This window comes from Chelonia mydas, chromosome 22, assembly GCF_015237465.2.
Source record: "Chelonia mydas isolate rCheMyd1 chromosome 22, rCheMyd1.pri.v2, whole genome shotgun sequence".
Taxonomy (NCBI): Eukaryota; Metazoa; Chordata; order Testudines; family Cheloniidae; genus Chelonia; species Chelonia mydas.
The window spans coordinates 18,690,980-18,718,198 of record NC_051262.2 but is presented as its reverse complement, the minus strand read 5'-3'; the positions used below and the strand labels follow the sequence as shown (position 1 = coordinate 18,718,198).

At 52.8% G+C, this 27,219-nt stretch overlaps 2 protein-coding genes across 32 annotated transcripts in view; one reads left to right on the top strand and one right to left on the bottom strand.

Annotated features, from left to right (window-relative positions):
• Nucleotides 1–4,918, top strand: part of TREH (trehalase) — a 57,847-nt gene extending 52,929 nt beyond the window's left edge. For both annotated transcript variants that reach the window (XM_037882156.2, XM_037882152.2), the window contains one exon: nucleotides 2,750–4,918. In XM_037882156.2, the coding sequence (XP_037738084.1) occupies nucleotides 2,750–2,772 (23 nt within the window). In that variant the 3' untranslated portion in view covers nucleotides 2,773–4,918. The remainder of the gene's footprint in view (nucleotides 1–2,749) is intronic.
• The window catches only part of PHLDB1 (pleckstrin homology like domain family B member 1), a 128,101-nt gene that overhangs the window by 21,346 nt on the left and 79,536 nt on the right, over nucleotides 1–27,219 (bottom strand). For 9 of the 30 annotated variants that reach the window (XM_043533942.1, XM_043533943.1, XM_043533938.1 and 6 more), the window contains 10 exons: nucleotides 18,257–18,553; nucleotides 17,480–17,620; nucleotides 16,831–16,968; nucleotides 10,649–10,777; nucleotides 7,777–7,932; nucleotides 7,239–7,349; nucleotides 6,474–6,563; nucleotides 5,048–5,170; nucleotides 3,051–3,191; nucleotides 930–1,109 (listed from right to left, as the gene is read on the bottom strand). In XM_043533942.1, coding sequence (XP_043389877.1) covers nucleotides 930–1,109; nucleotides 3,051–3,191; nucleotides 5,048–5,170; nucleotides 6,474–6,563; nucleotides 7,239–7,349; nucleotides 7,777–7,932; nucleotides 10,649–10,777; nucleotides 16,831–16,968; nucleotides 17,480–17,620; nucleotides 18,257–18,553 — 1,506 coding nt within the window. The remainder of the gene's footprint in view (nucleotides 1–929; nucleotides 1,110–3,050; nucleotides 3,192–5,047; nucleotides 5,171–6,473; nucleotides 6,564–7,238; nucleotides 7,350–7,776; nucleotides 7,933–10,648; nucleotides 10,778–16,830; nucleotides 16,969–17,479; nucleotides 17,621–18,256; nucleotides 18,554–27,219) is intronic. The other 21 variants (XM_043533963.1, XM_043533956.1, XM_027824814.3 and 18 more) reach the window with 10 other exon arrangements.

Below are 27,219 nucleotides of genomic sequence, written 5' to 3'. Positions count from 1 at the left end.
GGGGAGCAGCACACAACTCTGCTTTGCAGTGAGAGAAGGAACCTGGGGATCCCAGCCCGTCTCCCTCACCCTGTGGACTGACATGGCAGTGCGGGATGCTTGGCCCCTAGCGCAGACAGCCCTGAACTCCAGGCTCTGCGGAAATTCAGCTCTGAATTCTGGAACACAGGTCCCACCGCAGACTCCAAAGATGGACCTTCCCAGGGCCAGGTGGACACCCCTTTCCTGGGAAACAAGCTCCCCTCAAGGCTGCATGGCAGTGCCCAGCAGAGAGCGCTCATTCAGACAGTTCAGCGGACCGAGCAGTACAAGGGTCCCTGGCAAAAGGATTCAGTCCCTAGGGCAGCTGCACATCTGGATCCAGAGCAAACAAAATTCCCTACTTGCTTGTGGGTCAGAGGCCCTGGAGCCCCACATCTGCCTTCCCTTCTGTGGCCGGACACACCCACACAGGGCACCTTGCCCCAGGGGTGAGCCATGCTGCTCCCTCATCACAGCCAAATGAGAGCTCAACATTAAATCAGTCTGGAGGCTTTAGAACTGGCAAGAGGGGCTGGTGTGGCACTGTGGAGGGATCATGCAGCAGGACCAGCTCTTCCTCTGCCCCATGTGGGTGTTCTGCACTGCGAGGGATCAGCCTCCATGGATGATTCAGTGTTTGCCAGGGTCGCCAAGGCAAGCTGATGATGATGCTAGTGGTGTCTGTGCTGGGCATGCCTACCTGCTAGGATTCAGACTGCATCCCAGGCCAGAAGGGATCCCTATTGCCTGGTAGCCTCTCTCTGGGACCCATCCCAGGCACATGGTGTGGGGGTGCTGACGCCCAGCTTGGGACCTCTGAGGTTTTACAAGCCCTCCCTCCAGCTAGCCACTATTGTTCCCCTGGAAAGTGCAAGGGGTGGCAAGAGGGAAATGCAATGGACACAAACCTCAGCAGAGATGAAGGAAGAGGAGAGAGGTGGCACAGGAGAAGGAAGGCAGCCTGCAGACGAAGCAGCTTGAGGGGCGAAACCTGAAGTGGGACGGCCCAATGGGGAAGCAGGAAGGGCTAGCCCTAGGTCAGCTCTGACATTGCCCAGAATCCCTGAGAGCTGGTCAACAGTCACGTACTGGGGCAGAGAGAAGCAGCAGAGTGAAAAGCGGAAACAGGACCAGAGCAATGAGAGCCAGACAGGCAGAGAGGTGAAAAGGCAAGGACCTCAGCAGCCCCAAAGCCCATCCCAGGGGAGGTCATTACAACAGGAGAGTTTAACTTCCTGACAAGCTGGAAAGGTTTTTGGCTCAGCTCCACAGAGCCGCATCAGGAACGGCTGCTATTTGCATTGAGCCCAGCTGTCACCCACTCGCCCGAAGGTCTCGCAGCACATCAGAAGTGGCATCTGCATAAGCTCTGCTGGGGGATTCACTTTACTTTTTAATTTTTGTGGGAACTATTATTGCTCCTGGGACTGATAAGCACCCACTTGAGCCAGAGAGAGGCCAGGCTGGTAGCATGTCAGGTTCTCCATGCTGTTCTGCCAAGTCACCTCCATCCTTAGTTACCTCAGTGTCGGGCTCCCCCCACACAGCTATGCCGATGCCCCTCAGTCCTGACCTGCAGCCCCAAAGCTACTGCAGCCGTTCAGCTGAGACTGTCTATGCCAAGCTGAATGGCAGTTTTGTAACAAAGATCTAATTCAACCTCAAGTTGATCCCACATATCTCACTTGCAGACCCCAGCAGCCAAATTCTCCTTAAGGGAATTCCACTGAGAAAGGGAGGGAACTTGCCCCAGGTAGCCAACTTCAGAGGACTAAAGAATTAACTCATTCACCCCACCCCCAGCAATGTTCCCTCTAATTTTTTACATCCATGTGCGGAATTAACTTTGTTATGTGCACCAATATGGAGGTGAGGTGTGGTGAGGGGCTGAGTGGGTTCGGAGGGAGGGGGCTCAGCCCTGGGGCAGAGGGTTGGGATGCAGAGGGGTGCGGGCTCTTGGGTGGGGCTGAGGGGTTTGGGATGCGGGAGGGGACTCCGGGCCAGAAGGTTGTTGTGTGTGTGGGGGGGGGGGGCTGAGGGCTCTTGCTGGGGGTGCAGGCTCTGGGGTGGGGTCAGGGATAAGGCGTTTGGGGTACAGGAGGGGACTCGGGGCCAGAGGGTTGGAGTGTGTGGGGGTGAGGGCTCTGGCTGGGGGTATGGGCTCTGGGATGGGGCTGGGGATGAGGGGCTTGGGGTGCTGGAGGGGGCTCAGGGCCAGAAGGTTGTTGTGTGTGGGGGGGGGTGAGGGCTCTCGCTGGGGGTGCAGGCTCTGGGGTGGGGTCGGGGATGAGGTGTTTGGGGTGCAGGCGGGGACTCGGGGCCAGAGGGTTGGGGTGTGTGGGGGTGAGGGCTCTGGGATGGGGCCGGGGATGAGGGGCTTGGGGTGCTGGAGGGGGCTCAGGGTTGGGGCAGAGGGGTTTGGGGTGCAGGGGAAGAGGGCTCTGGCTGAGGCTGCAGGCTCTGGGGTGGGGCCAGGGATGCGAGGTTTGGGGTGCAGGCTGTCTCAGGGCTGCGGCGGTGAGAGAGGACTCTCCCCAGCCCTCTCTCAGCGCAGCAGCCCAGGACCAGGGGAGAGGCGCCTCTCCCCAGCAGCTCCGAGACTGGGGCTGGGGAAGAGGCATCTCTCTCTACCTGCATCGCCCTTGATAGCCTGCTGTGCAGCCACTCAGCTTAGAAGGAACTTAGCCCACCAGTGCTGTCTACGAGTCTAAAGCTCTCTATTTTACAGCACCAGGAGAGAGAGATCCCTAGTCACGAGAAATGACCATTTCAGCCTCTCTCACCAGTCAGCATGAATTCACTGCCCGATCAGCTGCAGGCCAGGGGGCTGCACCAAGCCAAAACCAACCTGCTCCAGGAAGGCGCATTGAGGGAACCAGTGATGGCAAGGTGGCTCCATCCCTTGCACCAGCCTGACCCATCTTGAGCAATAAGGCAACCTTGCTCTCGGTGTCAGCTACAAGAGTATGGATTTTACTACCCAGCCAGAAACACTGTAAGCAAAACTCAGCGTGCTCAGGAGCAGGTACCTCATTGGTTGCGGGAGGTACAGCAGGCAAGCAAGAGAGTGGAGCAGCAGCAGCAGGGGCAGCAGCAGAAGCTTTAGTGTCCTGGCCAGGGCCGTACACATTGCAGTAGAATCTGAAAACGTCAGACAGCCTCATGTATTCCTAGAAATCCACGATGAAGAAGGAGGAGAATTAGACTCATGCACCGGTCCCATGGCACCGACCACAACACAGCAGTAAAGCTCCACAGTGCTGCCTGGGCTCCATAGTGCAGCTGGCTGATCTCTTTTACATACCGACTTCCTCTTCCATAGGGAGGTGCAGCCTGTGGGAACTACAAGTCCTAGCATGGAACACTTCATCCTGAAGAAAAGGAGTACTTGTGGCACCTTAGAGACTAACCAATTTATTTGAGCATAAGCTTTCGTGAGCTACAGCTCACTTCATCGGATGTTGCTTATGCTGAAATAAATTGGTTAGTTTCTAAGGTGCCACAAGTACTCCTTTTCTTTTTGCGAATACAGACTAACACGGCTGTTACTCTGAAACCTTTCATCCTGAAGGAGGAGCACTGCAGGGCAGGACTTGTCATCCCAGGTGTGCCACTTGGATGGGGACAGAGCATGCTGGGACTTGTAGTCTCTGAAGGTTACACCACTGTGTAATTGGCTTTATCTTAGGTGGTCTGGCTGTCCATGGAATAGGACACCACCATGGCACACACAGCCATTCACCTTTAGGCTGCTGTTTTATTTCCACTGGCCTAGAGCTTGAGGATTCCCTAGTGTCACCCAGTGTCGCCAGCCCTCCTGTTCTATCTCTCCTGGAACTTGGAGGACTGGGCCAACCGCAGCTTGGCTGCATTTACTGACACCTGGTTGCAATATACACACCTGAGACAGTTTGAGACAGGGAATCTGGACCTCCTTTGGCATCTGAATTAGCATCTGATCCAGAGGGATCGATGGATGGAAATGGATTCAGCTGGCCTGCTTCAGAACATGTGGTAGGTGGGTGGGAGAAGGGACCGCATGCTGCTGCAGTACTCAGCCTATAATGGAGCTTTATTGCACACACCACACAAAACATCCAGTGCAACCCCACCATCAGAAGGGCCCAACATGCTCCATTCCAGCACCAAGGGGAGATAGCAGCAATAGGAAACACAGCACGTGGGATACTGGCCCAAAGAAAGCAACTAAATTAAGAGCAATTGATGGATAGGAATTGGCAAGTGGTATTGGAACAAGCTCCCCCTTTACCAAGTAACACAGCAAAGGGGATAGGTGGGTCAGGGCAGACCCCGAGACCCATCCATAGTGCCCCCTGCTGTCGCCAGCCAGACATTGTAGCATCTGGCATCTGTTGCCAAGCATCATTAATAGAAATGTTTGCTAAAGCCCCAAACTGTTTAGACACTAGCAGCAATGTGCAATTAAGAATCCCAACCTCTCCTGCCAGTTGGTTTGGAACTGGTTCCCAGCTCTCTCACTATTTCTAAATCAAAGATTTTGATGCTATTTAAAAAAAAATAGAAAACAAACAAGCAAACAGAAGAAATTAAAGGGATGTTGTTGGGGAGCTTTAGGCTTGCAGTCTGCGAAATGGGAGGGAAAAACACATACAAGGCATTTTGTTGGGATTTAAGCCACACTGCAGTATGGTGCCAATGCAAGTGAACCAGGAAGCCAAACTGGCTAGAAACGAGAGCTGTGCAGCTGAATGAAGTTCAAAGAGCATCAAGTGTGAGGAGTGTTAATCCTAGGTGTTTCAAAGGTGCGTGAGAAATATGTGATTGTTAATCTGATGGTGCCCTGTTAGTGAGCCTTTTCAATGCCTATCTGAGAGGGCCTAAGTCACTGATGGCAACACAAGCCCATTTAAGAGCTGCTGGCCTGCCTGTCGACTGAATTATTTACAAGACCCTGATAAGACGGCTGCACATAGCAGTCTGGCCCCACTCTGGGCAGAGGAGCGGAAGCAATAAGCAAGCGAACACATGCAGTTAGTCCCATTACCTCTTGCATCTTGGGGTAAGAGTGGGCGGAGAAAGGACCTAAGGAAGCACTTGCCCCTGGCAGGGGTTTCTGGGGCTTAGTTTCCTCTAACAGGTCATAAGGCTCTGAGATATGAAGTGTTTCCTGTTGGAGGGTAAAGGACATAAGGGCAAAGCAGGCACAGAAACAGCGAGATCAAAACAGCACAGAGGAATCCCTTCCCAACTGAACAGCCTCAGGCATAAAGCAGGGACATCGCCTAATGGAGCCTCCAGCCAGCCAGTCCCAGCTGACAGCACTGTAGCTTCATGGCACAGTCTTAGGGAAGATTTCACCTTGCAGACCATCTCAGTAACAGGACTGAAGGCACCAGGCATCACATATCCCATGGCTGGATTGTCACAGCTCTGCCCTTGGGAGTTCTAACCACAGGAGGGAGGAAAAGGGTCTGTGCCCTCCAGTGTAGAGCCAACCCTCCCTGGAGATGCTCCTAGTCTCTACATCAACACACTCACACCTTATGCCCACCTGGCTGCCAATTCCAATCACGCACACAGTACGGCGGAGTTTGTGGAAGGGCCAGCCGACCACTAGCTCACTTTGCCCCTCCCCAGAATAAAGGTATTTAATAACGTTGGTGGGGGAGGGAGTAACGGGCTAATCCCCTCCTCCCATGCTGAACACCTTGGTATGTATGATCTGCACAGAGCCAGTGCCATGCTCTTCCCCTGGCACATGGAACAAGGATTCCGGCCCTAGCTGATGCAGCTGGTGCTTGCAGTCCCCACTGAGCAATGGGACGTACTGAGAAATGCTCCTGCAGCCATGCAAGATTTCCATTCGAACCCCCATCCTCACACATGCCATGCACTCTTGGGCTACAGGATGCTAGCCAGACCCTAACAGCATGGACTGGTCTGGGGGCTGTGGTGGGTTAGCCAAGGCCACCCCCCTTTCAGGTGTCCAAAGCATCACATACCCGGGGAATGATGCTCTGCTCCCAAGGTTGGATCAGGTTCCTTTCCCTGTCAGTGTTTGGGGCCAACCAGGTAAGAACCAGTCTCTAAGCTCCATGCTGCATGGCATGACTAGGACACCCAGCTAACGGCAAACCCATGTGTGAAGGAACAGCTCCAAACGTGGAGGTTAAACTCTGGTTCCATGGTGTTGGTGGCTCTGCCCCCGGGAGGGTTTGTTAAAGGGATACAGGATCCCCACTGCAATGAGAGAGAGAGAGAGCCCTCTCCAGCTGAGAGGCATTTTCATTGTCAGGGCACTGGGACTTTCAGGCATTTGTGCCAAAAATCACACAAATCTGAGCACTGTTTACACCTCTTGGGGTCCAGAGGCAGGGGCCCAGCCATCAAGGTAGCCGGAGTCCCAGGAAGGCATGGCACTGTGGAGGGAGGGCAGTTCTAGTGACTACATCCCTCTTCCCCCTAGTTACCTCTCTGAGTGCAGATGATGTTTTGGGGAAGCTCCTGCCGCCGGTAACAAGATGGTACCGTCTCTCCAGGGAGACAAGCTTCTCTTTCTCCTGAGCGCACAGCAACAAGGAGAAAAAGGGGGAGAGCAAGAGAGTTAGTGACTATCCTGAAAAGCATCCCAAAGTGAGGCCAACACCAGGGCAGCCACAGAAACGTCTCGGGCCCTTCCTGCCAGCACCCACATTGACAGAGACCATGTCGTTGAGGTTCCTGCTCAGATCCGTTCTTCTCCCAGCCACAAGCAGAGGCAGCTAGTGACAGTCACACAAGTGGCATTAGCCCAGCCTCAGGCAAAGGGGTTCTCAGCCCTTTCCCTATCACTAGGTGAGCCTGAGTCAGGGTGTACAGCTGGGCTCCCAACTGGAACCTCTCCCCAGGACAGGGGGAGCAGTGTTTGGATACAGGCCCGCTGAAAAGTCTGGGCTCAGTACCAGGTCCGTCTCCATCACGGTGGGAGGGACATGACAAGCCGAGCCAGGACAGCACAGCCTGTACAGTTGCCCTCTCCATTTCCAAAAGGCAATGTGTAACGTGACCCCATTGCTGGAGAGCAGAGCACGTATGCTACATGGACTCATTTGGACTTGAAGGACACAGCAGTGCAGAGACAGGGTCCAGTCCGCCAAGGCAGTGCACTCTGTATTACTAAGTGTGCCTGGCCTGGCACACTCTACCCCAGTGAACCCCTTTCCCCATCTCCAGCCAGCATGGTTCCAGGATGTTACCTTCTGCAGCAGCTGGAGCACGGTATTCTTCTCCTTGGCAAGGCGCTCAGACTCCTGGGCAGCCTGGAGCCGGATGTGATTGGCCTGGCTTTCCAATGCAGCCATCCGCTCCTTAAAGAAAATAAGGCAAGGGTGAGCTGGCACCAGGCCCTGCAGGACAGCTTGGGAAGAAGTAGTTGGCTGGGAGGGAGGAAGAAGCCTTACCAGTCTGGGCAGGTATTTGGAGCCCCTCCATCCACTCCCAGAACAGGCATATGGCTGGCTTGGGGCAGAGAGAGAACTGTGGGAGGGGATGGTGCTTGGGAGCCAAAGGGCTGTTGTGAGCACAGGGACACCACAGGGCCGAGGGCATTACAGGAAGGGGCTAGGAGAGGAGATTAGACCAGAGCAAAGCTGGGCTGGGGAGTCCTAGGCTAAGGTGGGCTGGGAGGGAATTACAGATGAGTCAGTTTCCCCCTCACTGCAGTGGACACTTCTGGGACAAGGGAGAGCCCAGGCTCCATAATCTTTGCCCAGGGGTCCAGGATCCTCTCCCCACCTTCCTCTTGGCGATACTGCGGTGGCACTCAGCCTTGCTCTGCAGGAGCTGCTGGCTCACGGTCTCACGCTCCTCCTCCAGGCGACTCTCCTTTTCCAGCTGCTGGAACTCCAAGTCCTCAAACAGCTTGGTTTCCGTCTCCAGGGCCTCTGCCTCCTTCAAACACACAACCATGGTTGCTCAGCTCCCTCTGAAACAGAGATGCCTCCCCTCTGCCCCCATGGCACACAGATGTACCAGGCAGGGACTGCTCTGACAGGAGAGCAGGTCACTGAGAAAGTAAGGGGCAAAGCTCCATTTGCTGCAACAGGGGGGAAGCTCTACACGTCCCTGTTGCTTGTTGGGAGGCACGGAGCAGTGCATAGCTGGTGGCTCTGACTGAGTGAGACATGGACCTCCTGCTCAACAGGGACCTGCAATCATGCCCAGCCGAGGGACCTACCCAGGCAAGGTCTCCTGCTCCACACGCACAAACTCTAGACAAGAAATGCACTCTCCCCACCAGTCTCACTGGCCTGACCCATCCTCCCACAGTGCTGCAAACCTATGTGATGCTCACAGATCAGCAGAGAGAGGTCCAGCCCAGAGAGTTCCCTGCCGACTACAGCAGAGAAAAAGAGATAATAGCTTGGGGTAGGGGATGATGTGCACCATAGGACAACGGGGACTTGTGATCTGCTAGAAAGAGGGTCAGGGCAAAGCAGTCTTGGCAGGGGCTCTGCACAGCCCACCAATCCTTGGCAGCAGAGATTCAAACAGCAGATTTGTTCCCTTACTTCTTTTTTTTTTTTTTTCTTAAAAGTTACTTCTATGAAAGATGCCAGCTGGGCACTCTGTGGGCATAGGTTAGTGGGGCTGTCGAGCTGGGGTCACATGAAGGTCTTTCGCTAATATAATTAATATGGCCAAGCCAACATGTTAGTGTGCTCCAGGGATGTGACCACATAGCCCAGAGATGGACGAGACTCCCAGGGTTTGAGCTAGAACACCTCCTGGACAGTGCAGGACTGAGCTTGGTGTAAAAACCATTTGTTTTATTTAGTTTTAAATGACAACGGCATCTCTTGGGCAAGTGTGGATAAAATTCAGGGTTTGTAAATTCTACACTAACAGCAAGAGTCTTTAGTCATGTATTTTTATTTAGTTATTAATGTATTTTTTATTAATTAAACAAGATTTTGTTTGCATGTAAACATCCCTCTGCAACTCTTGCAAATCCAACAGGAGCTGGAGCATAGGAACTCAAAAAAGAAACTGACCAGGCTAGCTTTGCTGTGTAGGAAGCAAGAGGCAAACACTGCCTTGCGGGAACAGTGCATCTGATGTTTTAAATGCTTTACATTCCAGTCACTCTGTCGGTTAGTAACAAGCTGCAGAAGTTAGGGTTAGGTTTTAGCTTGGTTGGGATTTTTGCATTTTATTTAAAATACATATTTTTCAGCCTGACCGTGCCCCATTTCAGTGAAGAATTTTTCCATGCAAACCGTTTAGCATCTATTTAGTTGAAACGTGCCTGTTCAGTGTCAATGGGGAGACACTGTTTTCCTGCTCTACATATCTCTACATGTCATTCAATGCATTAGACATCTGTTGAGTTCCATTTTAAACTGGACATTGGTTTTCAGGCTGGGATTAGCTGTGACTCCTGCGGGGACCAGGAAAAATGCTATAATTTATTGCACTAAAAGAGTTGGACATAATAAAAGGATGATATTCCATTCCCAGGCGCTCCTGGAAAATCCCAGCTAATGGGAAAAAATGCTGCAGCACTGCGATATTGACATTATCTGGCCTGGATTGTATACATACATGTCCACAGGAAACAGCAGAAAACTGATATAGAGTTTAGTCCCCTGAGGCTTGCCGGCCTCTCGTTTCACAGAAGCTGGATTAAGGCTAAAGTTGTGTCCAGTATCAGTACAGCACCCAGGGGCTGACTGCACCTGCATTTTCAATAGGCCTCTTCCATCTCTACCAATGCCAAGTATCCTTGCTGCACTGCAGTTCAAGGGGCAGAGCAAGAGTCTTGGCAGGTCCAATCTAAGTAATCAGGCCTGGGGTCTCTGAATTAGACATTCATTCCTTTGCACCCTGGTGCAGACTCCTCTACAAAAACTGCCTGAACAGAAACCCCACCTTACATCTCTTGGCCTCCAGCCACACAGGAGTTGTCCCTGGCAGAGGCAGGTGCTTAGGAGCAGCACCTAGGTGGAGGATTTAGCTCAAGGAGACAAGTGTTGCGGGAGTTGCCCATTTTCCATGCTTGACAGGAGTCTGTAGTCAAAATCAGAGCTGGCCAAGCAGCCAAATTGCTGGTTTCTGTTGGTGGGTGGGGGGAGAATGGGACTGAATTCACATCTGGGGACGGGAATTTGTACTACATTGCTCCAGTGCTCAGAATTCCCCCTCCAGGCACTAATACAAGGGGGGGGGGGGCGGGAAGGGAGCTTGCAGCACTTGCTACATTAGCACCCCCCAGAGAACAGTAGCAGTGACCAGAGAAGTGGCCGGTGGAAAAGGAGGAGAGCACTAGGGAAAGAAACCTTCCCCCTCCTCACTTGCTGCCAAGAGGAGAGGCTGCAATGAGGCGTTATGGCATTTGGAGACAGGGACATGTGGAACTGGAGCTGCTTACAGTATCAACAGCAGGGGAGAGTCGCTCTGCAATCTGCTGGTGCACCAGCCAGGCTACATCCTGGGTGGTAAACTTACCAATACCATGGCACCTGGATGTCAGCCTCCTCCAGCCCTTGGTGTACTGCATTCAGTTTGGCACATGGCACCAGTGGAGTGCTGACTCAGGCTGGAACTGTGGGCATGGAGGTGAGGGGGAGTGGGCAGTGATCCAGGAGGGTGGGGGTTAAACACTGACCCTTCTCATCTGGTCCTGTAACTGCTCCCGCATTGACTCAGGGCAGTTATCAAGCTGGCTCTTCGACTCATTGTAAAGCGCCTGGAGTTTCTCTAGCTCCTTCCTTTCAGCATCAACCTTTGCCCTTTCCTGAATCAGGGAAAAAACAACAAAACAAAACAAAAAAACAAAACAAAAAAAGGAGAGAAAACACACTTCTCAAATCCGCGCCATGCAGAAGCTGGAGAATTAGACAGTGGCTCAAGCCAGAGAGAGAAGGGGCACAGGGGAGGGGCATGTCAAAGAGGCATTTTCAAAAAGATTTAAAAAGCAAAAGCAGTTGGCATCCAGGGCTGGATTGGATTAGAACAGTTATTGCTCAGGACTGGACCTCAGTCTCATGTCTCAAGACAAAGGCTTTACAGAAAGCACATACCAGGCCACCTCTAGGTCTCGAGCAGATTAATGTTAACACGCCTTCAATCATCAGGGATGATGTCAGCACAGCACTGGGAATGGCGTTGTCAATTAGGTGTTCTGCACAATCGGTCATCAGAGGCATTTTCGTAGGCCCTACATTTTATTTTAAGTAAGTCTCAGGAACATCATTTTATAACAGATATTTCAAATCCAGGACACCATCAAATAATTGTAAAGCAGGTCAAATGTGGAGACTACACTACCAGTCAAACGTCCTGTTCCATAGACAGGGATGTCCTGGCGTTCTGGTTTCTTTATGGACAACAGGAAAAACAAGAGACTAAGATCCAATCTCTGCTCAGTTAATACAGGTTAACTCCCTGGGTCCTCAGGAACATTTCAGGTTTTATTTAAGTGAGTTAGTGATGGAGAGGATATAAAGAGAACACTTGTTCCTGGTCTAAAGAGAGGAAGAAATAGGTTCACCACCCCACTCTCCCACCCAGTTGAAATATGTAGTTGGCTTCAGTCCTGCATCAACATGCTGCATTTTCAGAGGAGCTGAGCCCCCTGCAGTTCCTAGGGTTCTTTTGGGGGTTCTGCCAGCATAAAGATTTATGATAAAACCCACTGTTCATGTGTCCAGGAACCCTGGATTAACAAAGCAATGCATTGCAACCAGCGAAAGCAACACTTTGGTCTCAAGACGTCCAGGGGATTTTATACTTATTTTACAGGTGGGGAAACTGAGGCAGACAGACAGCAAGTGATTTGCTTAATGTCACACAGTGAGACAGTTGGAGAACCAGGACACTCTCGACTCCCTTTCCCTAGCAATAGCCCCATGACAATCCTTCCTCCCATCCTGCCCATTTTACCTCCACCTACAGGAATAAGTAACTAATTGAATGGGAGAAACCCCAGACTGGATTACCCCTAATTTGGGGTAAATCTGCATCAAAACCCTCTAACGTGAGACTCTCTCTCATACCAACCCAGAATGATGAGACCAGTTAATGCAAATTAGAAAGAGGAAATAGGAATATTCCCTCCAATCCCTGCATTGTTTTCAAATCCAGAGTTACATGAGACAAACCCTGGGAGTCGCTGAGAAGTTTGCGACTGAATGAGATAACAACAGTGGCAGTAATTGGCTTGGACAAGGCACAAGTGTCTTTATTTACAGGGTGGCACCAGCAGGGCAGTACGGAATATGTTACAAATGGTTTGAACCATTAAGTTTGGACCCAAGTTTGGATCTAAACTGCTGAGAAGTTTGGGATGTTCAGATTATTGCAGTATATTATATCATATGAGTATTGGGCTCAGTACAGCAGTAACTGGATAAAATTATCAGGCTTGTATTATATAGGAGGTCAGACTAGATGATTTAATGGTCCTTTCTGGTCTTAAAATCTATGAATGAAAGATCTGGGGACTAGTTTGGGCTCAGCTCTAGAATTTATTATTTCTGGTTTTCAGCACCGAGTGCTGGCTACCTGGGCAATTGTTTTTTAAAAGAAGTATGAACCTGTGACCACAAGCATTTACAACATCTACCTACATATGGCACAATGTTCTGTGGCTTCTAGGAATCTCTTATCTGAAGAGTCAGAAACAGAAGCTGATTACCCCTACCAACACTTTAGTGAGGGGAAGTGTTATGAAACCCACTTTATGGCTAGGTAAGCTGAGGCACTAACAAGTGAAGTGACTTGTTTCAGAACACAAAGAAGTCAGTGGTTGAGCCATGAATAGAACTCAGCAGTCCAGACTCCCTGACCCATACTCTAAGCACCAGAAAGCAATCCCTTAGAGTATCTGCACCTTATAACTTGAGTGCCACCCCTCCATACAGTAACATGGGCACAGGCCTTGGAAGGCTGTAGGCTGTCTCCAAAACAAGAGATCCATGCTCTCCCCATCACACTCAGAGGCTGCTAAATGGAGGGTTTGGACTCATCCAAACAAACTCCTGCAGTTTTCTAGGAAATCTTTAACCACTAATGTTATGCTTTTGGGGTCCAAATTTCCAGTGCCAAACATCGGCAGATGTCCTGCACTACTAGACTGATGTGAGTAAGGTTCATGACCACCCAGCATTTCAGACAACACTATAATACCTATCTACACATGCGCATGGATGAGATCACACAATTCATTTCTAACAGAATAGAATTTGCCATACAAGCCCAGCTAGTTACATCCACTAAAGTCAGTTGCTTCTCAGTGACAATAGAATTCCTGGGCACAGCTGCATCAAGTATCCTGCCACCTCCTCATCCCTGCAGTAGTCTGCTGCCTTTTAGCAATCCGCAAGCATGCCAGCATCCTCATGCCAGATGGCTTGTTTAACTTGACAAAGTGCTGCGGAGTGAGTCACGTCTCCAGACTGGCAAGAAACCCCCATGCACTCAAGGTGTCTACTGCACTTCAGTGTGAAAGCCAGGAGGCTCGCTTTAATCAGAGATGCCTCATTGCTCTGCACTGCAAGCTGGGGCAGACTCACCCCCCATTGCAAGCAGAGTCACCACATCAAAGCCACAGGCAAAATCCTCCTTAGAATTAAGGTGCTCCCAGGAAACATTACATATGCAGCTCCCAGTATGAAGTGGGGCATACCGGGTGCGGTGCACAGGGGCATCTCCACAGAACAGACAGACCATAATGAATGCTCCTGCAGTAGCCAGAGGGGAGGGAGGTAGTGACCTAGAGAGTTCCAGGCCTGACTCTCCCCTCACTCACACCAGTTTTACATCACTGTCACCCCAAATTTACACCAGGTCTGACAGAATGGAACTATGCCCTACCCTTCATCTCTATACCTTGTGGCTACCAACAAGCCTCTTGGCAGCAAATCCATCCCTGCTCCCCAAGGTGCTCAGCCTCCAACTAGCTCTCCATGCTGAAGCTCACATCACCCCAGTTAGCCCCATGAAAGCACCCAAGAATACCTGCAGAGCCAGAATGCCACGCAGGATATTTCCTTCACCTTGGGTTGGGGGTTAAACCATCAGAATCACGATGCAAAAAAACGTAGGAGTAACATCTTCCGAGGAGCTAACCCAATCCCCCTCTCCCTCTGCCAACTCCTAGCAAGAGGCCAGGAAACACTCCACTGTAACCAAAAGAGTCAGAGCATGAGACCCTATCAACATGAGAATCCATTCTCTCTGTGCATGTCAGTGCCCCACAGGGTAGGCTACTAGATATACCAGGAACCCATCTACACTACAACCAGAAGTGGGTCATAGGAGCTGGTTACAGCAAGGCTACAATGGGCAACGGTGTCCCCAAATTAACCTGGATCCAGGGATGTTATGCCACTAACAATTGGTAAGCAGTCACATAGCTGTCACAGAGAGGGTCTAATTGGTCAGAGGAGCAGCCAAATTGATTTTCATGCTGCTCACTCAGACCAGGGTGAATAAAGATCATGTAAGAAAGCTTGAATTCTCAACCCAAGTCAAATATCAAAGTCTATTAGCTTTGATTTTTCATCATATTTTGTGTAAAGCAAACAATATTCCCAGAGGCACATGTCCAGCTGCGGTTACTCTGACTGTCCCTAAAGTGCCCCCTGCACCTTCTCCTCTGTCTGCACCATGTGGTTAAATGTTGGGAAGGAAATTTAAAAACCAGGAACATTACAAACAGTGACCCATGTCTCTCTCTCTCACATGCTCCCACAGGGTTAATGGAGATCTGAATTTATACTAAGAGGTGGATTTAGGTGCTAGTCCAGAAGCACCAATTCCTGTCCCAGGGCAGCTCAGAGTACGTGTCTCAAGGAACCAGCATTGCTAAAGAACAGCTGCCCAAGTTAGGCCCAGGGGTTTGCAGTGTGCACAAGTGCTGGAGGTTATGGGGGCCCCATAGCATGCAGAGGCATGAGGGATTAGAGACACATTTCAGAGTGGGTGCCGTTAGAGAGAGTTAGTGCTGACTGATTAGGAAAGCGAAGGGTTAAGACGCAGAGACTTTGGGAGTGTGGTTTCTTTTAGTCCCTCTCCTGACTCCATATGGAGCTGGTTGTTTCACTAGGCATGGTTTGCAAAAGGGCTGTAAAATTTAAAAAAAAAACAATCCCAGCACATTGCATCTGTGCAGGAGGGGCTGCCTGCATCCTGCCACTCACAGGCTTCACCTCGTCCAGCCTCAGAAATAGTCACCAATGAAATGAATCAGGACCTGGTGCATTTCTAGCCTTGGTGCCAGCATGGCTACACCCCACTGGGTTGCCATGGAGAGGGCAAGAACCGCACAAACATCCATTCACTGTGTGGGACAGTATGGAATCCCTGGAGGGACAAGGGCAAAGGTTCTAAGAGAGCTGGACGAGAGTGAAAGTTGATCTCACTGTTGGGAATGTGCTCAGCTCCCACTGATCCTTGCTCCACAGAATGACGCATTCCGGGCAAGCCTGGGACTGCACTCCAGTGCAGTCAGTTACCTTCCTGCATGGGAATGGATCGTCTCCAACAAAACTCCTTGAGATAGGTCCCTGTGTGGATATGCAGTTCTGAGGGGGCACCAGCAGAGGGTTCTGTTGCTGAGAAGGGCAGAAATCATCAGCAGGAAGGGCGGTTTTGGTGCAGTTTCTGATGGGAATGGGGGTACAGTTTGTCCTGCAGAGGTTATTGCAGGGGACATTCAGGGCTGAGTGTTGGAAGGTTGCAATGGGTACCACAGAGGAAGCTGCATTCAGATGTCTTTCTGGAGTTGTGCGCGTTTCTGCACGGGTGTGTAGGTGTTGTTTCCCCTGTTAAGAAGCATACAGCAAGCAAGACCCCAGAACTGGAAGGGAGGCTGAGATAATGGTCTTTGGAAGGTGCATTCTGGCTCTTGTCCCCCTTCTCTCCAGCATTCTGGGAACCACGTCTCAGGCAACAAGCTGGGAAATTAATGACCTCTTGGTGGCATCATGGTCAAAGCTGAATGATGCTTTAAATGGAGTGACACGAGAGTCTCCAGCAAGCTAAGCACTGCAGCTGTCATCACCACTTGCACACAAGCACCTGGAGCTGTCGATTGGTGGGGCATATAGAGAACTGACAAACTCACTGCAAAACCTTATACACCAAGGCCAGTGCAGGAAGCAAGGGGGCATGACGGACAAGTAACCCATGTGCTGCCCAGGTGAAGGCTGAGGCCAACAGAGAAAGCTCCAGAGATTGGCATCTTGTGGAAAGGTTCAATGAGTGCAAAGGTGACTCCCAAAGTGCATCCCAAGCACCGAAAGGAGCTGCCCTCCCCCACCAGAGCCCCAAGAATGGACAGTTCCAACCCCAGACAGGCTGACAAAGCTCCCAAGCCAGTGGCCAGTCCGCACCAGGATCCCAGACAATGGCAGAGAGAAGGGAAATGCTCTGAGTAGAGGAAATGCTGTCTCAAGCTGGCTGCAATAAATCCAGCATGTCCTATCTGGGGGCGAACATGCCTGGGGCAGCCCCCTCCTCATGGAAATGGCACTTTAGATGCCCACCAGGTGATGGCAAACCCTTTGAGAAGGGGGGCCCAGAGGCAGATGACACATGCTTTCGTGGGGACGGATGGACAGTGTGTGCAGTGCACAGAACCTATGCCATTCTCCCCCAAGATCAGCAGATGACCAGATAGGTCAGTCTCTTTGGCATCGGAGCCAGAAGTATGTGCGCAGGAACAACACTTTCCAGCAGGGAGGAGACCTGGGATTCAGCAGCCCCTTGGGGGGTCTCTGGGGGTGCACCCTGCACCCATTGCTCCAAGGCACAGACAGGGGAACTCTCAGCTCTGGGGTTTACCTTGTCCCGCTCCTTCTGGATGCTGGAGTCCAGCTCGCATAGTTTCTCTTGCAGCTGCTGCACAATCTTCTGTTCCTGCTGCAGCTGTATCACTTCCGACTCCTGCTCCCCTTGCAGCAGTGCCCGCTCCAACTCCGCCTAGGCAGACACAGCCATGTCACAGCAGTGCTGCCCCCGCCAGCCCTCATCTCCCAACCTCATCGCAGGCCCCCCAGAGGCACAGCAACGCCTGGGTGGGACATGGCTCTGCTGGCAGAGATAAGCCAAGGAGGGCAACTGGTTTTGGGTCAGGCCCAGATGGAGGTCAGCACTGAGGCTAATGGCTCAGGTTCAAAGGTTCTCAGACTTCACATGCTCTCCCCATGAGATCTCGGCTCCATCAAACATGGGAATTAGAGACAGGCCCCATGAAGCCTCAAGTCAGAGCCAGACCCAACCTGTCAGGGTTAGTTCTGACCCTCCATTCTTCCCTCCCCCACCAAACAAACAAAACTTTGAAGGGGTCAGATTTAAGGCTCTGGTCCGGGTTCCCTTCCCTGCCTTCCCCAGTCTAAGGGGAGCAGAGCCAGGCCGGGCTCCACCTTGGCCCACAGTGAGTGTCCTGCACCCTTCCCCCACCCCAGGAGCAGTAGAAAGGGTTTCCCTCCACCTCATGGGACGACTCCTGCAGCTGCTGCTCCAGCTCCTTGACATGGCTCTTGAGCTCATCCACATGGCCCAGCACCCGCACCCACTCCTCCTCCAGCAGGGCAGCCTCCTTGGTCTTGGAGCCCGTTGAGTCCTCGTGCTGCTTGGGAGAAACGGCGACATCACTGGGGGACTGCTTATTTGCTATTTGCAGAGTAGGGAGTGCACACAACACTTCAGCAAAAAGAGGGCCCTGCCCCAGAGCTCACAGCCACTCCAACCCCCCTCAGCCCACCAGCGACAGCCCTCCAAGGTAGGGCAGAGATGGGGGTGCATCAGGCACAATGTGTGACTCTCAATGAAGGGAGGGGAGCATGCACAGTGACAGCCCCCTCCACCCAGCGTCTGCTACCAGTGCCCCCATGGGATTCTGCTGTACCACCAGTCAACCTTGCAGTCTCATACATGGGGTTTTGTGTTGATACACCTAGAAACCCACCACTGCCCATGCCCAGATCGGGTCATAAGCACATCTGAGTCCAGCAGCAGTAGGGTCCCCTGCAGGACATTCCTCCCCCCACCCCCCCCCCAAAAAAACCCCAACAACCTCCACCCCCTCACCTCAGGGCAGGTGCTCTCTTGTGCTGTGGGCCCCGCCCACACGCACCTTGTGGTGTGTGCTCTGCGCCATGTGGAGACCCCCCCATCTCACGGTGGGTGCTCTCCATGCTGGGGAGGCCCTGACCCCCCATCCCTCATGGTGGGTGCTCTCCATGCACTGGGCCCTGTCTCCCCTCACCTCGTGGTGTGTGCTCTCCGTGCTGCTACTTTCCTCCTTCAGATTCTCCTCATCTGATTTCTCCAGGCTCTCCCTCTGCTGGGGCCCTGTGGCCTCTCCAGTCTCCACTATGGCCTTGCCAAGGCCCAAGGCAGCCAGGCTGGCTGAGCCCTTGGAGTGCCTTCTGGCTGTCAGGATGTTGGTGGTGGCATCTCCGTCACTTGGGAAGTGCTGGTGCGAGTTGCCTGTGTCTGTGATGCCATCAGTTCTGGTGTATTCCGCACACAGGTTCAGGATGGTCTCCAGGCGCTGGCGCTCCTGGGCAAGGGTTACAGGGAGGAAGGGGTGGGTGGGTTGCCTGCTGGGATGGGTCCTCACACAGATATGGGGGGCCAAGCAAGCAGGAACTGGAAGGCATGTGAACCCAGGCCCCACTGCCCTGGGCTTTCCCCCCTTGCACTCCATCCCTGCATCACCCTGTGACATCAAACTCCCTGAAGTGACACTTGTGTTGGACTAAAACACTGATCCCTCTCCCCTTGCTCCCCCGCATACTGGCCTTGTTCTTTTGGGCCTGACAGATGGGATTGAGTCCTGGGGGGAAGAAACAGGGGACACAGACACCTGCTTGGACCAAGCCTTAATACAGCTCTCCCAGTAAAGTGCCCAGACATCATGAACATTCATCTCTCCCATCTCCTGCTGCCATGTCATTTCTAGCATGCATAACCGGGCCTGGATCACATGGCAGTGAGCCAGATAAGGAAGGGAAGCTCGTTCCAAAGCCTCCCCATCTCTAGCCTGGTCAACATGGGGAAAGTGTATCCCCATGCATTCTCAGGGGATCCTCAACACAGAGGCATCCAGCTGCATCTCGCTAACAGGGCTTCACCCAGGGAGTCTGGGATCCTCCAGGATGCACGTGCAGTCCCACTGTATTGCAGCCGCCTTTGGGGCAGATGACATTAACCAGCCCACAAATGATGGGAGGAGAAATTCTGGCTCAGGTGCGTGGGGATGAACCTCTCTTGCTGCCAGTTGTGCTGAGGGGATCTGTAATGTCCATGGAGAGCAGACAGGAGGTTGGGTTTAAAAGCCGTGGCTGAAAGACCCTCTGAGTACATGTACACAGCAATTAAACACCTGTGGCTGGCCCAGGTCAGCTGACTCGGGCTCACGGGTCTCGGGCTGCAGGGCTATAAAACTGCTGCCTAGATGTCCAGGCTCAGGCTGGAGCCCGAGCTCTGGGACTCTGCGAGGTGGGAGAGTTCCGGGGCCAGACTCCCGCCTGAGCCTGAACATCTGCACAGTAATGTTTAGCCCAAGCCCCACATGCCCAAATTAGCTGATCAGGCCCAGCTGCAGCTGTGCCACAGGTCTCTTACTCCAGTGTAGATGTATGTTGTGTAGCTGCAGGCTGGTACCTAGGAGGATGAGGAACTCAGTGGACTCTGCAACTCCAGGAGCTCCCTCTCCATGCCTGATGCTCAGACCATTAGACCACACAGAAGGGAGTGCCCAGCTGCAGACAAACAGGCAGGGTGCACCAAGACACCGTAACCCCCTGGGCTTAGGCAGCTCAGTGCTGCATTCACAGACCTGAACTGCTGGCTTGAGGAGTCACTCTGACTTTGCTCAGGACCAGAGACAAGGGGCCCCAGCATAAGGGAATGGCTTGGAACAAACCTCCCCAGGCTGCTGCAAGGGCATGGGGCAGAGTCTGGGCATACATGAGAAAGTGGTACTGGGTTAGCTTAAATTGTTTGTTAAACCCATTTAGTTGAACTGGAGCAGGCCAGTGTGGATGCTCTGACTGCCATTTAGCTTAAACTGATTCCTAAGCAACTAAAGCTAAACAGAACTAAGTTTGGTTTAAAGCCAAAATAAGACTAAAGCACTTCTTCAGTTGAACCAGGGACCTGAGACAATTGCCTGTTGGTGCCAGGGGCTGTTTCAAGAGCAGGGCTTCTCCCAGGACTTGGATTTGTATCTAGGCATTTGCAGAAGGGCACCTGGAGATGTTGGATGAGCTGTGAAGCTCAATCTGAGCTTCATGCCTTGGCCACTGAGACAGCTCAGCAGCACAGCTCCACATAGCCCAGAGGGAGGCACCTAGAGTCCTCCTCTCCACTGGATGGGTGTGGAGCCAGACTGCCTGTCCCTGGAGTGGGGATTGAAGGAGATATAGGAGCAGCCTACACTGCTTTCAGTGGAGCCCATCCAGCTGCTCCAGGACATTTGAGGAGGGGAAAAGGAAAACAAGGGAACCCCAACAAATGTCTCATCCTCTTCGAATCCCACCAGCAAATCAACCCTGACACAGCATCCCACATGCTTCTGCGGCAGCTGCTTCTGCAACAACCAGAGGAAGGGATTGTTTCTGCCAGCTCCCTCCAGAATCACTGATTCCACAGCACTCTCCCTCCCATGATCTGAGCCCCCAGGGTCTGGCAGCATTTGCTTCCCACCGGGGTAGGAAACCAAGCAGAAGCTGGTGCCATATTATTAAGGGGATGTTCTCAGGACAAAAGTCATACTCACACAGCAGGGATTTATCTACATTGCTAGTCACCCTGGGGAGCAGAATGCATGGGCCCATCCCCTTCCCCACCTCTCTCTGCAGTGTTCAAGGTCACCTACAGCATCTCAAGCTCTAGTACACTGCTGCAAATCACACCCCAGATGGGACCCCCCGTTTACAAAAGGCAAGCAATCCCCTCCCCCCAAAGGAGAAGCAGCACAGAGACAAAACAGACGTGCCAAGACCAGTCATTTCCTAATCATAGTGAAGTGTTCAACTCCTGGTAGATCATGAGGGGCAGGACTGTGCCTCTCCAAGGCCCCACGAATCCCCACCTGGTGCCGAGGGACTTGGTTCTCATTCATTAACACACTCCTGGGAGGTGAGAGGACACACGTATCTATCTAAAAGCCTGCAGAGCTCCCCAGGTTTACCTGGGTGAACAAGTGGCCCCCGTCACTCATTAGTTACACAGTGTGCACACAACACAACCTGTCCTAACACATTCCTGGCCCCGCCCATGCCCTCTGCCAGATGTTGCTCACTGACACTCCTGACTCTAGGCCAGAGTACAGTGCTATTACTCACTCCAATGTACAGGAAGGGGAGGGACGAGGAAGGGTTTGTTTGAATCACTTGTTTCATTCAGGTTAACATGGCCACACACCAGGTCCAAGGAAAATCTGGGAGATGATCCCAGAACTCCAGGTTCTAAGTGCCCTGCTGTAACCTCTAATCCATGTTCTCTCCCTAACTGGTACCCATCCCCACTGCAAGGAACCACCAGCCACACAGCACTTGTCTGGTATGCAGGGGACCAGGCTACCCCTTGAGTTGCTTTCCCAAGCAGCCCTACCCAACCAAAAGTGCCTGCAACCCCTTGTTACCACTCCCCAAGGCCTGACAATCCCAATCCCAGGAATTTATTCCAAAAAGTTTTCAGCCTCTACTCCTTCCCAACAGGCTGTTCCCATCACCTGCCTGGGCGCATGAGTGACCACCAGCTTTGCAGATGCCAGTGCTGTCCTGTGAATCAGTGGCAGGAGACTGCTAAGGAAGCAAGAATAGCTGTGTGCACACACACATATGCAGATACAAACTCACAACCCCGACCAGCTCAGTCTCACAGCCAATCTCAACTGGTCTGGGAAGCCAGTGGCTTGATGGACTCACAGAGATACGGGTCACATGCCACAAAGGGTGCTGCCAACAATTAAACAGCTCTGCAAGTTGAGATGAAGAATCTGAAGAGCCCAGATGGCAGACACTGGGCCTTGACAGCTTTTGGGAAAGGGATGAAAATCAGGGACTGATTGTACAGCAGCAGGCACCACACATAGCATCAGAGGGACAATGAAGACCGACCTCCGTCCCACAGCTCTGCCAGCGCCCTCAGTACAAACCTGCAGCCCCCTGCTATTCCAGTCCTGGGCCACTGTTGAACAATGACTGACAGGCCACAGAGCAGAGTGAGTTTAGTTTTGAAATAGCACAGCCGCGCAAGCACCCACTCCGCTCCAGGTGCATTCCCAGCCCAGGTAGAGCGAGGGAGGAGAACGGGGCAAAGGTCTGGGCAGAGCAATGAAAGGGAGGGAAACAAAGGAAAGCCTGGGGTAGTGGTGCACAAAAAGCCTTGCAGCAGCCTTTCCAACCTGCACTGACCCTGGCTAGAGACTGAGGGGGTGAACTGCAGCAGCCACAAAAGAAGTGCTCCCCATGGCTCAAAGGGATGGATTCAGCACCCATCTCACAGCTGCTCCTGCTTGCCCCACCCCCACATAACTTCCTCCCCCCAGGTCCACATACTCACAGAGGGATCCAGCCCCACTTTCATGGTCCGCCAGATGTTCCTCCAGGGAAGCAATTCACCTTCACCCTCTCGCCCACCTGGATTCAGCACCACCCCATGCAGGGTGCCAACCCGCTGCCCCGCGGGAGACACGTGACCGGCTGGGAGTCAGAGATAGACTAATTACATAGACTACAGCCCCAGGCTGGAGAGCCGCATGGCTCTCCATGCACACTACACAGCGCTATTTCTGGACGGTGAATCAGGCAGTCTGAGTGCAAACTGCAGCTCCAACCTGAGTCAGTTCTGAGTAAACAGGACTCCCTCCCCCACCCCAGCCAGATGGAGCCTGGGAGAAAGGATCCCCCATCCTCCTCTGAGCCTGGGTGAGGAGAATTATGGTCTTGTGGTTAGAACAAAGGACAGAGTCAGGACACCCAGTTGTATCAGGACACCTGGGTTCTTTTCCCAGCTGTGCCACTGACACGCTGCATGACCTTTGGCAAGATATACACCCTCCCTGTGCCTCCGTCTCCCATGGGTGCAATGGCGGTTGATGATCCTGACCTGACTGGGCTGGGAGAGGCTGAGACAGGCTGGGAGACTCAGGGGGCAAGCACTGCAGGGGGGCAAAGGACATTCAAGAGAGGGGTGAGTGTGGGCTCCACCTGTGGGCCAGGTCAGCTCCCTGTTGGGGGAACAGAGGGGATGGCCTCAGACAGAAAGGCCCTGGATAAAAGAGGGGGATAGTCACCTCAGGAACCTAGTGCCTGGCTGCCCCCTCCATAGCCTTACCCTGGGAAGCCTGCACCAGGCACCTCATGGCCCCCTTGCACTGCGCTGGCCACCAGAAGGATTCACAAGGGGGGGCAAGGGCAGCCTGCCAGGCTCTGACACCTAGCTCAGAAGCCCCCATTCTTGCTTAGTCCTGAGGGATTACTATAGCAAAGATGATTAATAATATTGGGGGTGGATGTACAGGCCCAAGGACAGCCTGGCCTTTGGCTCAGGCAGAGCCCCAACCAAGCTGGACTGCCCCAGACATTCCTGTGCTCCGCTGCTGTGGATTCACAGAGCTGTAGGTGCTTTCAGAACCACCTCCCTCTCATTCTGGGGACCAGACTGCTAGGGGCAAGGGCACAACATCAGCTTCCCGCTCAGCCAAGAGACACAGAAGGGGCTGGGTTGGGAAGCCTGGCCCCATGTTTGGAGTGGGTTAAATCTGAATAGTCTAAGAAAATGGGGTGCATCCCTCTGACACTGATCCCACAGCAAACTCCCAGCACCCACCTGGCCCTCTTCCCCCTCGGCCCAGCTGTCTGTGGAATCCCAGGCTCCCAATCCAGCCTTGCTCAGAGTGGAAAGTGTCTCCCTATAGCTGGGGCAGACAAAGTGCCCAGAGGCTCTCGCTCTCCTGCTAGGAGGGACAGGGATATGCAGGAGCAACCTTCCCATCCTGTCTGTGAGGTGCCTGTCTCACCCCTTATGCCTCCTCCCACAACCTGATGCCTCCAGCCACTGCCTGAGGGTTTATGCACTCCCCAGCCATCAACCCACAGGTCCAGAGAGAACAGGCGGGAGAGTACCATCAACCCACAGGTCCAGAGAGAACAGGCGGGAGAGTCAGGCTCTCCCCAATGTCGACTCTGAAGAGAGCAAGACAGCACATTAACAAGGGCGCTATAAACCTCCAGCTGGCACCGTGCTGCAGTGTTCACTATCCCCAAAGCAGGGGCACCCATAGACAGCTGAGCTGTGGCGTAAGCCTCTCCTGGGCTGGCATAATGAGGTATTGGGGGATGGAAGGACCATTCTCAGGGGTGAGTTTTTATGGCTGGAATGGGCCCCTAGCACGGAAGGGAGGGGAAATCGGGGTCTCACTGCAGTGCACAGGATAGAGAGGGTGATGATACCCTGCACCAACCCAGGAAGCTGACACCCACCCTATTCCTTCCATGTTGGGTGTGGAGAGACTCTCTTACACTCCACGCCATAGCTCTGGGAGCACCTAGGAAAGGGACTGACTGCCACTTGCCAAAGCACAACAGCCTGAGCCAGACATTAAGGAGTAGAACTACTCCCTGGCCATCCCCCAGCCTTGGGCGCAGCCAGACAGCAAGCCTGGATCATGCACAGCATGCAGCCCAGTCAGAGTCATGCTAGTCAGGGACAGCTAACACTTCGACCCCAGACCCAGGCCCTCTGCCTCATATACTTGTCCCAATTCTGAAGGCAGACCTGTCTGCAAACCCTACACTCCCCTGGGAACCCTTTACCTTAAAGAAAGGGATCTCAGGCACTGAGCCCTTTGCCTTAGTCAAATCCTACCCGTGCAGTCTGAGGCCATGGACAGGGAGGTGAGCTGTGCTACCCCGTCCCCAAGCACATGGCTGGGTGCTGGACAGCCTCCTGGGAAAAGAAGACCAGACACTCCATGAGCTCTCACAAAGGACAGCTCAACAGCCAGCCGCCATCTTCGGTGGTTTTGGCTCTGGCTGCAGCAGTGACCCCCTAAGGTAAGCAGTGCAGTCAATAGATGCCTCCCTGATCCCATTATCTGTGCAGAGACTTCTGCCCAGCAACTACCATCTGGCTTGCCCCAGCACACCACCTGGTAGCAAGGGGAGGGGTTTTGCTACACAATCTCTTTGAACCACCCTGGACTGGTCCCCTTTATTGGCTACACACAGACAAAGGAAGAGACAGATGCACTAGGCAAACTCCACCCTTCTCCCAAGCCAAGCAGCTGCCTAGTCTATAAAAACTCTATCCCATGGCCTAAATATGGGGCCTAAGTGCCCGCAAGACCTCCCATCTGCCAGGACCCTTGGAACATTATCTGCACAATACATGCAATGCAATTAAAAGGGCCCAGGCAACTAACTACTTTGGCAGGAAGCTGGAGTCCCAGTCTGGCATCCCTCAGAGAGCATACAGGCAAATCCTGAGGGCCTACATTTAGAGAAGAGGCCTCCAAGTCCTATACATACAGGCCAGACCGTGCGGTCAATACCCTGTAGGCTCACACTCCACCCTGTACATGGAGACTCAATAATACAACCCACAGGCTCTGCAGATTTACAGTTCACCCCACATAAATGCAGATCACTTAGCTACATAACCTGCCAGCACTGTCCTGACTTGAATCCATTAGGTTCCCTGTCCTATTATGATGGTTAATTGCATATTGGCTTCTGCATAATCCAGTTATCTGTATTCAGAAGGGAGGCTCAAGTGCTGCTCCTTGTGGTAATCTCTCCAGATAAGCAAGGAGTCCAGATACTCAGAGGCCTATGCACATTATTGGTATGCAGCTGCTAGTAACTGCAGCAAAATGCACAGCAGTTTGAAAACAGTAAAATTCCAAAGCCCTTTGAAGAATACACAAGCCCTTATTCCAACTGCCTGGCTCCCTGGTATCTGGGTGCAGGTCTGGGCTTGGAAAGAGTTAAACTCAAAACATCACCGAGGGTATAAAACCTCCCAGGTCACTGTGACAGCAAGAACATATAGTGCCAGTGAGGTGAGTGGAGAGACTAGAGAGCTCTCCAGTGATGTATACCCATTCCAGTGCTGTGTGCTCTGCGTACCAGTATGTGGCACAGCAGGGTCAGGCCCACAGCAGTGTGTGCAAGCACAAGGCAGAGTCAGACTAAGGGGAGGGCTTGGCAACTGCTCCAGAACAAGGAGGATCCCAGACCCTATTCATCCTGGAGACTGTGCAAGGCCAAAGCAACTCAGTAGCCAATGCCACAAGCCCCTCGGCCATCAGCAGAGCCGCTTTCTCCCCTATCTGAGGGATAGGCTGGGCCTGTGGAGGGCACTGTGGTTGGCTTCCTGCCTCCCCTTCACAAATCCCTGCTAGGCATTTGAGGGTGTCAGGGGGCCTGTAGGTCATGTACACAAGGCAAGAGCTTTCCAGGCTCTGTAGCAAGCTACAAGCCTGGGGCTCACCAGTAAGTACCTTACTATGACCACTAATTATGCCCCCTGCCATGGATGTGTAATGGGCGTTATAGCAGGAATTGCAGTGCTATTGCTCCTATAAAGCAGCATGCCAGCTCGAACAGAGGGGGAGGGAAAAGGGGTCATTGCAGCCAGTGTCTCACTCTCAGCAAACACCGCTCTGATAGGGAACAAGGGCAACAGCAGCCCCCCAGGGCTCCAGCGAACTTGCCAGACATGATGTGAAACTGGAGGGGCCCAGGATACAGTCAGCAGATGATAGCATCTGAGCTTACAGCTGTGAGGAATGAAGGTCAGAGATGCAGCACATTAACTCCTCAGCTGAGGATGCTGTGCTGAGGGAAGCAGGCAAGGGTCACATGCAGAGTCTCACCCAGCTGCTCAGCAGACTAATGAGTGGGGCAGCTCCTACCACTGCTGCCCCAGCTGTGGGAGGATGCAGCCAGTTGTATACAGCATGTGAATCTGAAGTGGGCAGGGCAGAAAGGACCCAGAAATCAAATCCCACAGGGAATGGATTGACCAGCACAGCTCAGGCCATGTACCCAGGTAGTTTGGTGTCCTGCCTCCCATGGTGCACAGAGGGGAGGCAAAACAGCCCAGCATGCAGCTGGCCAACAGTACCACGTGGGATGGCGGCTCCTTTCTGACCCTCTCAATGACCAACTGATGCCCTGAGACCTGATCAACCTTAGTCTAAGTCAAAGC